The sequence below is a fragment of the Capsicum annuum genome, chromosome 3 (genome assembly GCF_002878395.1).
Source record: "Capsicum annuum cultivar UCD-10X-F1 chromosome 3, UCD10Xv1.1, whole genome shotgun sequence".
NCBI lineage: Eukaryota > Viridiplantae > Streptophyta > Magnoliopsida > Solanales > Solanaceae > Capsicum > Capsicum annuum.
In genome coordinates, this window is record NC_061113.1 from 227,032,219 (window position 1) to 227,044,641 (window position 12,423).

The 12,423-nt window shown below is 36.3% G+C and overlaps 1 protein-coding gene across 4 annotated transcripts; it reads right to left on the bottom strand.

The window, feature by feature from the left end:
• Positions 1 to 297: 297 nt before the first annotated feature.
• On the bottom strand, positions 298 to 8,307 carry LOC107863148 (polypyrimidine tract-binding protein homolog 2). 4 transcript variants are annotated; one of them, XM_016708950.2, is made up of 11 exons: positions 8,127 to 8,307; positions 6,427 to 6,630; positions 6,097 to 6,306; positions 4,511 to 4,573; positions 4,331 to 4,404; positions 3,381 to 3,473; positions 2,844 to 2,901; positions 2,159 to 2,263; positions 1,977 to 2,058; positions 1,079 to 1,191; positions 298 to 895 (listed from the first exon to the last, which is right to left on the bottom strand). In XM_016708950.2, the coding sequence occupies exons 2-11, from the start codon at positions 6,610 to 6,612 to the stop codon at positions 542 to 544; spliced, it is 1,338 nt and encodes a 445-aa protein (XP_016564436.1). In that variant the 5' UTR covers positions 6,613 to 6,630; positions 8,127 to 8,307; the 3' UTR covers positions 298 to 541. The 4 variants fall into 4 exon arrangements, with proteins under 4 accessions (XP_016564436.1, XP_016564437.1, XP_047265371.1 ...); XM_016708951.2 differs by having other exon boundaries at positions 6,427 to 6,617; positions 8,127 to 8,273; XM_047409415.1 differs by lacking the exon at positions 8,127 to 8,307 and adding an exon at positions 5,894 to 5,955 and having other exon boundaries at positions 6,427 to 6,617.
• Positions 8,308 to 12,423: the final 4,116 nt, after the last annotated feature.

The following is a 12,423-nucleotide window of genomic DNA, read 5'->3' on the forward strand; positions in this document are numbered from 1 at the left end:
TTAAGAACCCAAATTCTGTTCTTTTTACCTTTCTCTCGGAAGTTCATTTGTTGTGCTTTAGCTTTTGCAGAATTTTGGACTTTCAAAACCATTAGAGAAATTGTTTACCTTTCGCTTCTTTCGAAAACACCCAAACGAACACACTAAAGAAAACAACTAAAAAAAAATTCCAACCAAACTAAGTTTGCGAAAGTTTGAAACAAACATAAGATGTTGGCTCTTGTTTTACTCATCGTTTTCGAAAAAGAGTGGGGGAAAGATAGCAGGCGAGCGTATAAGTTTATCACAAGGCAAGCATGAAATGAAAGCCTTTGGCTCCATTATAATTCATAACGATGAAAGACGATGAAAAATAGTGTACAACACGAGCCTAAAAGCAGTTATGAAACCATACAATGACCCCCTAGAGGAAAAAAGGACAGGAAAGACGGACAAAAACAACCAAGATATGCAAGTTAGGACCAAAAGATTTGTAACATTTTTGGCTAACACCTCTCTGCAAGCAAAATTAAGGACCCAACTATGCAAAACTTGTCGCGCACTAGTGATACTGTGGAGGATAAGGAGGCATCGGAGTAGATTGTGGTATGACATTCTGTCCATGCATTGGCATCACACCGGAACCCATCTGAGAAGGCACACTAGCAGGTGGCATGTAAGGGTGACTATGCATCTGCATCGGCATTGATGGAGTTGCAGTGGCGGGCGCCGTGTTCCAGACGGCAGGATGCTGGGGCGGAGCTACACCTGCAGCTGGAGTGTACTGCGAAGGGGCACCATATGGATGAACACCTGGACCTCCTATCAGAGGCGGCTGCTGCCCCAAGACTGAAGGTTGAGAATTCAACATTGGAGTAATTGGCATTGTGTAATCTCTGCCGCGATCATTATTAATCTGAAATCAGTTAAAGATGACCATCAATTTGGGCAGTAACTTGTTCCCCAGCAGGAAAAGAATGCTCGGGAAGCTGGGAAGTATAGGTACTGAGCAAAAGAGAGATGGGACACTAAATTACAGAGTTCCCATCACAAATTAGTATCTCAAAATAAATAAAGCTCTCTACAAAGCTGTTTTTACCTTTATACTAAGATCAGTGTGTCGAGAGTAAGAGATGTGAAGCATGCAATATCCACCTTGATATATGGAATGTCCTTCCAAAGCTTCCTTCGCAGCAGCAGCTGTGCGCACATCTGTAGATTCAACAAATCTATAGCTTAGTTCAACTCACAAGCATCTTAGTACAGAATAACCAACTCAAATCCACTACTTCAAAGTTTGTACAAGCTGACCAATTCACAAGAGGAAACCACTGCTCCCTAGGGTGGACGAGTTCAAAACATTTCTTTGACTAATATACCAGCAAAACATTTCTTCGACTAATATACCAACTATCTCGTTTACCAAGTCACTTGAGAGGACACCCAACAAATAAGAGAGAACAGCAAGAAGTATTTCTCTTTAATGAAGTTGTGGTCTATCAAAATGCAGCAAGAAGATTCTGAACCATAAAAGGGAACAGAAAAAAAAAATGAAAAGTTAACTCTAGTACATCAGGCCTATTCTAGGATCAGAGATAGAGAGCTACTAGAATCCAAAAGCTGAACCAAGCTATTTACAGGGGTTAGCTTTGTTCCAGCTAAAAAGAGTAAGAGACCTAGCATCTATGGAGTGGTTTGGAATTGAAATTCCATCAAAATATCTGCAGTTCCTCTTTGTCCAAGAACAGCAAATAATACTTGCAGGGTCATGATCCAGAGTCGGGCAGCAAGTATTTTTACCCAATAAAATATTCACTAGAAACATTCCCTGCTAGAATACAGAATGCCATATAAAAATCACAACATAATATAATGTCAAGAAGCTGAGAACAGTGTTTGGTCACTTTGCCAAATGCTTTGACACATTGGGGCAAGCACGTTATGTGCAAGCGCAAGAACTAACACTTAGCAAATTATTGGCAACACTTCCATCTTACCTGGATATTGTATCAGAGCCTGAAGCCCTCCATTCTTATCAAACATAGCAATCTTCAGTACAGGACCAAAAGCTGAGAAAACCTAAGAATATATGAAGGAAAATGAGAACCAACAAAACAACTCAAAAGACAGGTTATGAAAAAAACTACAAAAGCTTTCTGCAACTGGAGAAGAGTGTTACCGTGTGTAGGACATCCAAGGTAACTGCATACTGCATGTTCTCAATGGAAGCAAGAAGAACATTACTCTCAGGTTCCAATTTCTTCCCATCCAAACCCAAACTGAACTGCAACACATATGGAAGAAACTTTAAAGAAAGATAAACTGCACATGATCAGCTTGTCTGTCAGGACATATCTTCTTCTTTTTTTATTGGTGCCCGCAAGAACATATCTCAAACCACAGAAACATGAAAAATACGCGTATTGACATGAATGATGCTGATTTTGTTTATAGATTAGCTTTATTGTGGATGTTTTATTTCCTAGAAGAATTATAGAAGAACATAATATTTCTTTTATTGTAATTGATTCTCTTGCCTTATTTAGTTATGGGGCTCATCATATAAATACTGCTTCTCTTAGGATGTAAAGATACACCGAAATACAAAGAAGCCTTTTCTTCCTTCTCAAATTCTACACACACACCAATGATCAATAACTTATGCCTCAATCCTACATTAGTTCGGGATACACATTCACGGTGATCTAAATACTTTGCCGTATGAAAGGGCAGTATCTTAAAGTAATCCAACAGAAAGCCACAATGGCAGCAACAAGGAACTGAAAGACTAGGATCTAACAGTCCTAGCAAATCCTCGATGTGCAAATGAGTCTGCAGTTTTAGAGCTTCGACTGATTCATTACCTGACCACTTGCATCTATGGCTGAGGAAGCGACAGGAAGGAGAGAATTGGTATAGTCCCTGAATCAAGACCATAAACAAGATATAAGATTGAAAGAGTGGCAAGCAATAATTAACACAAACAAATTAAAACCATATTGAAGATGTAATTGACTAAGATAAAGATTGCGCAAAAGCATTCTGTACAACCAACTTTCAATACGACAACAACATAACCAGTGTTGGGGTCTAGGGAGGGTGTGGTGTAGGCAGACCTTACCCCTATCTTGGCAAGGTAAAGAGGCTGTTTCTATAAGACCCTTGGCTCAAGAAAAGCATTTTCAAAACAAGAAAAATAAGCCATCGCTTATGAGTGTGTATGTTTTTATAGAAGATAAGGTATCTTTTATGGAAAATCATATTTTTTTGGATTCTCTATTTTTTGGCGTGCCACTTTATAGGGGAGCTTTTTTCCCCATCTCAATAAGGTTACTACTTTTATCCCAAAAAAAAAAAGTGCATGTATGTGAGATAGAGAGAGAGATGGAGATCATTTTTACCTGCTACGATGACTCTGAAACTTCACACTCAGATCTGTATGGGCAGAATATGTGATTTTAAGGCTACATGGTCCCAGTTCCGGAATCAAGTAGCTGATACACGAGAAAAGAAAAAGATCAGTCAACTGTCCTGCAAGAACAATATGTAGTAGCTAGTAATAACTACTCCAGTAAACCATTGGGTTTGGTATAAAAATGTAGATATATTTTTTTCCCCTCACTAACTCATAGAATTCCATCAATAGCCCAGACAATGTATAATTTAAACAGCCAGCCAACCACCTCAACTTTCAACAACAACAACATAGCCAGTGTATTCCCATCTAGTGGGGTCTGGGGAGGGTAGAGTGTACGCAGACCATACCACTACCTCAGGTGAAGTAGAGAGGCTGTTTCCGATAGACCCCCGGCTTAAAACCAATAACAGTATAGCAAACACAAAACATAAATGCATCTAAACTTGTACAGGCAAAATAAACTAACAACGCTAACCACAAGATAATACTAGAGCCACAAGGATACTATTAAAAACTATATCTCCGAAACCAAAGACAGTACTCAACCACCTCAACTTTGGCCAACTAAATTACACCAGAAAACCAAACAATCATCCTTTCTGACCAGCACTTTTTACCAGGATCACAGTTCCTAACACAATAAGCAAATAAGCTTACCAGTCCTAGACTCCTAGTTATAAACATATTCTGTAGCAGCATTTAGAAAGCAGAATTTGATGGGCTCATTAACCACGTGGCTGGAATGGACATGAGCACAAGAAGAAGGTGACTCAAATGTCAATATAAACTGTATATGGAACAGCTAAGCTCGGAGCATGTGCACCCCTTCAGTAAATTGTTTTTAAAATGCTCCTCAAAGATGTCCAGCCCATGTGTGTTCAGTACATCTACAAAAACAATCCATAACCAACTGAAATATAAATCCAAAATCACCTGGGAATGCTTCTTCCATCCAGGGCATCCTTTGCTGAAGTAGCAGTTTCTGCATCAGTAAATTGCACCAGAGCCTGAAGAGGGTTCAAGGAGGCGAGGACTTGTCAGCTAATTAGAAGGTCAACAAGCCTATTGACACTGATCAAATTTGCATAAATCCATCTTCTGAAGCATAAATACCTGGAATCCTGCAGTCTTCTCAAATGTTGTTATCTTGTGCACGAACCCAAAAGCAGAAAATACCTGAAAGAATAAGAGAATTTCAGAAATAAATCTATCCAATGTTAAAAATATAAATTAGGAGAAATAACACACTAAGAAGAAATTCCTAACATGCTTCTCTCAAGTAAGCCTCTAACACATTAGAAACAAATAGCACAAACAACATTTCTACTTTAAATTATTATCAATCATACTCTCTACTGCAAAAGAAAAAATCTAGTCAAGGAGTATTCTCCATCAGTTGACCTAAAGAAGTTCCAAAAATGTGAAGGACAGAGACAGAAGGAAGTTAGAAAGACAACCATCTCTCCTGTCTGTCATTTACTGCACATTATACCAGCAAAACTAGCAGAACATGAATATGTGATGCAAGCAAAACGATCTGAACATGAGAAAATTCTCTGAATTTAGAAGATTCTCAGACAGTTCTCTTTTTTTTTCAACCTGTGACAGTTCTCTGAGGTCCATAAATTTAGGTCAGGCACTCTTACACTCCAAAAATTCACCAAGAAGCATTGATACAAATCTCGAACCCTTGATCTAGTGGAAAGATTTAAAGCATTTAAACTAACACAGATCTCAAGCAAAAGTAGTATTCCACACGAAACAAAATTAACTTTTTTTGAGAAAGTTAACTTCCGCATCTGTTAATAAAGAGGTTCAACGTCATTACAAAGATGAACTTATCAAACAAATCTCATCATCAGAGAAGTTCACGGCAGCCATAAGTCACCTCAAGTTTGTAAGCTCTTGGCCCCTAACGGGGCAAGCTCCATTCCATGAAGCTGTATTTTAGAAAACCAAACTTCCACTCATATAACATTTTTTTTTTTTTTATAACCGTGGGGCCCTGGCTAGCTTGTGCGCAACTCAACTAATTCCACAGAATACCTGCCACCTCCCACCAGCAACAGGTCACTCATATAACATCTTAAAAACACTAAAACATGAGGAAGGAGATCATTTCTTAAGCCATTGAAATAAAAAGTTCAAAAATTTTAAGACAAGTAAGTCTCAGAGGGGGAGCTTAGATAACCAAATGCCTGACTCATAAATGATTATCTGACTTTGTGTTTGGCCTAATTGGGTTGGATCCTAAACTTCAGAAATATTTTAACCAAAAGACATTATTACTATAAGCAAAGGAAAAGTTGCCGGATGCACATGCAACAAGTTTGCCTTGGAAAACGAAAAAAATAGCATCTCCATTATGCACATGCTAAGAAAGGGTGAAGATTTTAGAGGAATAAGAAACATCTGACACTCCAAGAAAGTCAGGAAAGTTAGATGAGGAGAAGGGAAGAAGGAGCCAGAGTTAAGAAAAAGAGAAAAGAGACAAACACGCATGCGCTCTTTCTCCCGATGCAATAAGCTGCCATTGAAGATATATCCTGGAAATTATCCTGCTGATCCATTCAATTTCATGTTAAGAATGCTCAAGAAAGCATGAAATACTCCAACCTAATTACCAAAACTACACAAAACCTTTCCACCAATAAGATTCCCTCTCCACCAAAGTAAATGGGAAGCACTTTAATCCTTACCAAGTGTAAAACATCAATGCTGACAAGGCGAGCATCATTCCCTTCAATTGTAACCAACAGTACATTTCCGGCTACATCTGCTGTAGTTTTGTTGTTCACTATCTCTTGCCTATTTGAATATTGTAGGTAGACGGTTTTCCCCCGTACCTGAGCTGGCTCAGAGGAAGAGGCATAGTACGATATCATTGCAATAGCTTGATTTAATTCTGCCTACACATATTAACAAAGCAGATGTAAGAAACTCAAGTTTTGAAGGATGTACAGTTTCACTAGAAAAACAGATATACTATGAAAGACAGAGGTGAAATAGAGGTGAATATAGCCACTTACGAACTCTATAAATGCTTGATTTCGGTTTGCTCCTACATTACACTTGGTATTCACAACTCTACCAAAAGGTTTTCCCAATTCGATCAGCTCCTCCTCTGTGCACTCCCATGGTAAGTTTCTCAAATGGAGAACCTTTGATGGGGGCTGTGTGTATCGAAACTGAGGCTGGCTAGAAGCAGATGCCATCGGAACTACAAAATCAAGCTTTAAACAGAATAACAGATATTAAAATGGCATTTGACGAATATTTAACACTCGTCCAGCTCTCAAAGCTAAGAGATAGATTGGATTATAAGCAGTATATAGACTACATGAGCTAAAAGGTCGCAGTACTCAAAAGCGCATTGCTCAAAATGTAAACTAGTGAATCAAATAAGCATGCTGCTAAATAAAAAGCAATTGTGCAACGTATGGAACATAATTTTGTAGATAGAGGGAATATAATTCAGATTTTAGAATAAGTGCAGCCATGTGCGATTCTTTTTCTTTTTTGTTGACCGAGAAATTTGCTTGGAGTTGACCCTTGGGCCAACAGCAACCTTCAAAACTCCTTTCAAAAATGATGGTCCCGCACCTCTTATCCTGCCCCACTTAAATACAAGACTTATTTCACTTGGTGCAAGCAACCATTGCCATGTATTATCTTTCATAATAGGAACGTCCCTTGTACTAAGCTTTCTAATGGAGGTATATGTATATCAAGTAACAGTAACCCACTCAACCAGTTAACTATTTCCTTATCACACACCAAGCTTAACGACGAGACACCAATAAAGAAAGAGATTATTAGATAACATAGCATTTTACGCATTCAAACCAAAAATTCTCTAATTAGAACATGACAAGCGCTCTTGCTAAACTAAAAGTCAAGTCTTCAAACTCGTAACACAATAATATTAAAAGAATCCACATTATAATAGCGTCACCATCTCCACCAAAAATAAAATACTTAAATGAAGAACCGCAAGCATCCAATTTCCACCAACAGACAAAACTATTAACTTATCCACAAATGTTAAGCAACGTAGCGGAAACAGGGGCAGAGCCACCTTTAGTCCAGTCCAGGGGGCTCATCCGAACCCCCTACGCCCTTCGGAGGAAAATTATACTATCTATACATGGTTAGAGTTCTTTTTTATATATATACAATAGATGTTGACCCCTTCAGCTAGTTTGTATGTATACTTTTTAGATTTTAAATCCCTTTAGTGAAAATCCTGGCTCCACCACTGATCGAAAAAGGCCTAATTTCCTAGAACCACTAATATTTGTTCAGCTAAAAAGACATCAAATCTATGGTGAACCAACACAGACCCCGTGTCCAAAACTGAGAGCTAGTTTGGTTGGGGAACAAGTTATCCCAGCCTCAATATGGGATAAGAATACACCACAATTCGGGATAAGTCATCTAAAGCAATCATGGGATACACTCATCCTAAAATCAATCCTTTATCCCTCATACCAAACGAACGCTGAGGGTTCGTACAATCCCTCAACTAAAGCTTATCAAATATATATAAAAAAAAAAAAAAAAAGTTAATTGTATTTCTCCAAGGGGCAAAAACAACAGCAAGGATTGAGTATGAGAATTGAAAGCAGCGTCGCCGTCAAAATGTTGAAAATTAAACTTAACGAACAACGAGAGATTAGGGCACAACGAGAACAAACCATAGGATTTAGAATTAGAATGAAGATTGTACCTGTATATGTCAGGCGGAGATTAGGGTTTCACCGCACAACTTTGCTGGAAACGACGCCGAGTAGATGTACCGCACAACTTTGGTGGCTAGATGAATATATTTTGCTCTTCAACTAATGATGGTAAGCTGAGGGTAAGCTAAGGCTGCATTTGTTTTTGTTTTTTTAAAGATTAAGATATGTGGATGGATCTGAATGCACATCGGAATTATTAAGATATTGTGTAAAGATCTGAAAATTCAATAATTAAGATTGTTTATTTTTTAATTTTTAAGTATATAAAAAAATTATTTATATATATAATAAAATAAAATATATAATTTAAATAAAAAATTAATTATATATTAGAAAAATATGTAATTTAATGCAACTAAATTATTATTTGATTGAAAAAAAATATTTATGTTTGATAGTGATAATGGAGATGGTTTATAATGATGATTGCGATGACGATGATTGATGTTAGTGATTAGTAGTATTGGTGGTAATAGTTGTGATGTTTGGTATTGTAGTGACTGTTATGATAATGGCGGTTGATAGTGGTGGTAGTGGTTGTGATGTGACATTGCTTGATGTTAGTAGTTGGGGGTGTTGATTGTGATAGCTGTAAAATGAACGAATGATGGTTGATGATGTGTTGGTGCTAGTTAGAGATATTGTTAGTTGTGACGGTGGAGATGGTTGTTAGTAGAGATAAATTATAGCGACGATAGTGATTGAGGTGATGATAGAGGTGACGTTACTAGTGACAATGGTGGTGGCCATCGAAAAATATGTGGAGGTTGTGATGTATTAGTGGTAGTTAGCGGCAGTGCTAATTGTGATAGATGAGTTGGTCGATATTAGGGATTGGCCGATAGTGATCGATGATGGTGGTGGTATTGACGGTAGTAGTGACGTTAAATATAATTAAAATAATAAAGGTAGTAGGTGTGGTAGCGGTTGACAATAGTGGTTGGTAGCGATATTTGTTGTCGATGGTGGTTGTGATGGTGGAGGTGGTTGGTGGCGGTTGACAATGATGGCGGTGGCAGAGCTGGTGACTGATGATTATGAATAGAGTGTCAGTGAATATTATCCAATACCAGAATACCTCTTCAGATCTATTAAAACTTGATTCTAAATCTAAATAATTAAGATCTATTCAGACCTATTAAGAGCTAAAATATTAATAAAAAACAAATGCACTTAATGATCTGAAGTCTGAACCATTAAGATTCAGACCTCCAATAAGTGCAAACAAATGAGCAAGTATGATTAATGACGGTTCAAATGTTCTATTTAATATAGGGAATAGGGCCAAATATGCTCCTAAACTTTGTGAAAATGTCCAAATATTTCCTCCGTTACAAGTTTGGTCCATATATGCCCTCGCTGTTAAAGTTTTGGTCCAAATATACCCTTGTTGTTAAAGTTTTGAGCAAATATACCTCTTTGAACATTAAGTGATTTGTTGAAAATGTGCAAGTCCCTTTTTTCTTTTTCTTTTTAATTTTTAATGTCCATATAAGCAAATAATTGTCATATTACAAAAATAAATTCACCCTCCTCTTTTATATCCGACCCGACCCAAGATCCGACCCAAAATCCTTTTTAATCACTGTAATACCCTAACCCATTTCACTATATCTTCTACGTACGCAAAGCAGCTTATTGCGTTTCACCATATATATTCTTCTATTGGTCATCACGACGTATCTTCGTGAAAGAAAATAACGGGATATACAAAATCAACTCAATGGAGCCACCACTGCATACTCTTTAAATGGTAAGTGATTTTGAAATAGTGCTAACCAAACAAAAACAGACAAATCAAATTTCTAGATGCAAAGAAAAGAATGCATCTTTCTATCGGTAAGATTACAAATATGAACCTCACATAAAGGGAGAAGAGAAAAAAAAATCAAGCGTTTGGCCATCACAAACCCATATGCTTATAAAACACAATCAAGTGAGCAACTCAGGCTACACGGATGTGATTAATTTTGAAGAAAAAGCTTGCTCATTTCTTCTTTTTCAGTCGTCCTATTAGTAAATTTCACACGACATTAGTGATTAGTGAAAGCAATGATTCTACTAAATTTCATCGAATACTCCATTGATCAACGACCCAAGCTGCTTTGCGTACGTAAAAGATAGGGTGAAATGGGTTAGGGTATTATGGTGATTAAAAAGGGTCTTGGATCGGATCTTGGGTTGGGTCAGGGTATAAAAGAGGAGGGTGAATTTATTTTTTGTGATGTGGCAATTATTTGCTTATGTGGACATTAATTTTTTTTTTTTAAAAGGGACTTGCGAATTTTTAGCAAATCACTTAACGTTTAAGGGGTATATTTGCTCCAAAACTTTAACAGCGAGGACATATTTGAACCAAAACTTTAACAGCGAGGGCATATTTGGACCAAACTTATAACAGAGGGCATATTTGAACTTTTTCGCAAAGTTTAGGGGCATATTTGATCCTTTTCCCTTTAATATATGAATGGATGTAAAGACAACTTACTTTACCACTTAAACTTAACTTCTGTTTATTTACTCCTTAATAACTTTAAAGTAAATTTTTTACCACCCTAAAAAAATTATACCACTCTCACCGTGAAGAGTGAAGTACACACGCCTCACGTCATTGTCAAATCAGTGCCACATCAGTGTCATGTCATTGTCACGTAAGAAATTATAATTTTTTTGAAAAAAGTAATCCAACACACATATTATTTATATATATATATATATATATATATATATAAACCCACCCCTTTCCTCCTCCTTCTTTTTCTTCAACAGCCTATCCCATCCCCCTCGTTCCTCCTTCTCCTTCTTCTTCAACAGCTCCCCCAACCCCAACCCCCATTCCTCCTTCTCCTTTTATTTCTTTTTCACCATTAATATCATTATTTCACCATTAACACTATTATTTCACCATTAACATCATTATTTCACCATTAACACCAATAACTTGATTCGAATTTAACAAGAAATTGATAAATAACTTGATCATGAGTTGTAAATTAATTTAAAGTGAATGGTAAATTAGGGAAGACAAAATTCCAAACAGAGTCATTCTCAATCCAAAATTTCAAAACACAAAAATCATGAGTTGATCACAAAAATACATCAATACATAAAATTTCAAATTCATATTCCTTCACATTAATTAAAACTCAAAATTTTAAAACTCTCAAATTCTCAATCTTTTACTCAAATATGTCAACAGAAATGGCACAAATAGTCCCAAATTCAAAAATAGCATTGATGGTATTCGCATGACATGAAATTTTTGGCCAAGAACCAAACTTGTTCATCAATCTTGAATCCTTTTTGATTGTTGAAAGATTAAATTTTGGATCAATTGGGACTTGGTAGGAAGGGGGTATGAAGAAGACGAAGAAACGGGATGGGGGTATAAAAAAATAAAGAAACGGAGTGTTAGGGGTGGGGAAGGGGATTGTTACGAAGAAGAAGATGAAATTGGGTTCTTGTTTTTTCTTATATATATATATATAAAGTGGGCCCTTTTATGTTGGTCTGTATATTTTCTAAAAATGTCCCGATTGATAATGTAAATTCCTGCTATGTAAAGCCATTCGTCTTATATTTTTAAGTTGCATATTCAACATAGTATGAGCATATCTATATCATCTTATAAACAATTAGATAAAAAAAATTCACGCGATTTTTTCTTTTTGGCCACGTCAGCCGTAGGGGTTGTATTCTATACACTTTAAAGATGTTAAGAGGTATATAAACGAAAGTTAAGTTTAAGTGCTAAAGTAAGTTGAACGGACAAGTTTGGGGGAGGGGGGGCAGGCATGGGGAACATTGTCTTTTCTCTAAAAATAATTATTGGTATAAGTAATCAATTATGGTGAAATGGTGAGACTAGTTATCTTTAATCAAAAATTTACAGTGCACGATTTGAATTAATCGGACTCAATATAAATATCAATTATTGAGTGAAAAATATATCAAGAAGAAAAAATAAATTTATGTCTTAATTCATACTATCATTGATCTATTTAACTTTCGTATTATGAATCAAAATAAATAAATTTTAAAATAGGAGTATAATTTATATCTTATTTATGCGTTGATGATTGTATTATGATTTGCGTTCATCAAATTTTATTCTCTGCCTTCTCATGTTACTATTTGCTTATAAATGAGAAACTAAGATATCAATTAATCATAACTGACAAGATTAGAGTTTTTTCTTCAGATTCGACAGTTGAATTTGAATATTTTAAATTTTGTCATATACAAAATTTAAATCATGATTGGTATTTGATAACGTTTCTCAAA

Excerpts from the sequence above, each read along its gene's own strand:
- LOC107863148 (XM_016708950.2), bottom strand. The coding sequence starts at position 6,612 with ATGGCATCTGCTTCTAGCCAGCCTCAGTTTCGATACACACAGCCCCCA. Across the intron at positions 6,307-6,426 it reads ATCAAGCATTTATAGAGTTC|GCAGAATTAAATCAAGCTAT; the intron begins GTAAGTGGCTAT and ends TAATATGTGTAG. Across the intron at positions 896-1,078 it reads ACACTGATCTTAGTATAAAG|ATTAATAATGATCGCGGCAG; the intron begins GTAAAAACAGCT and ends AACTGATTTCAG.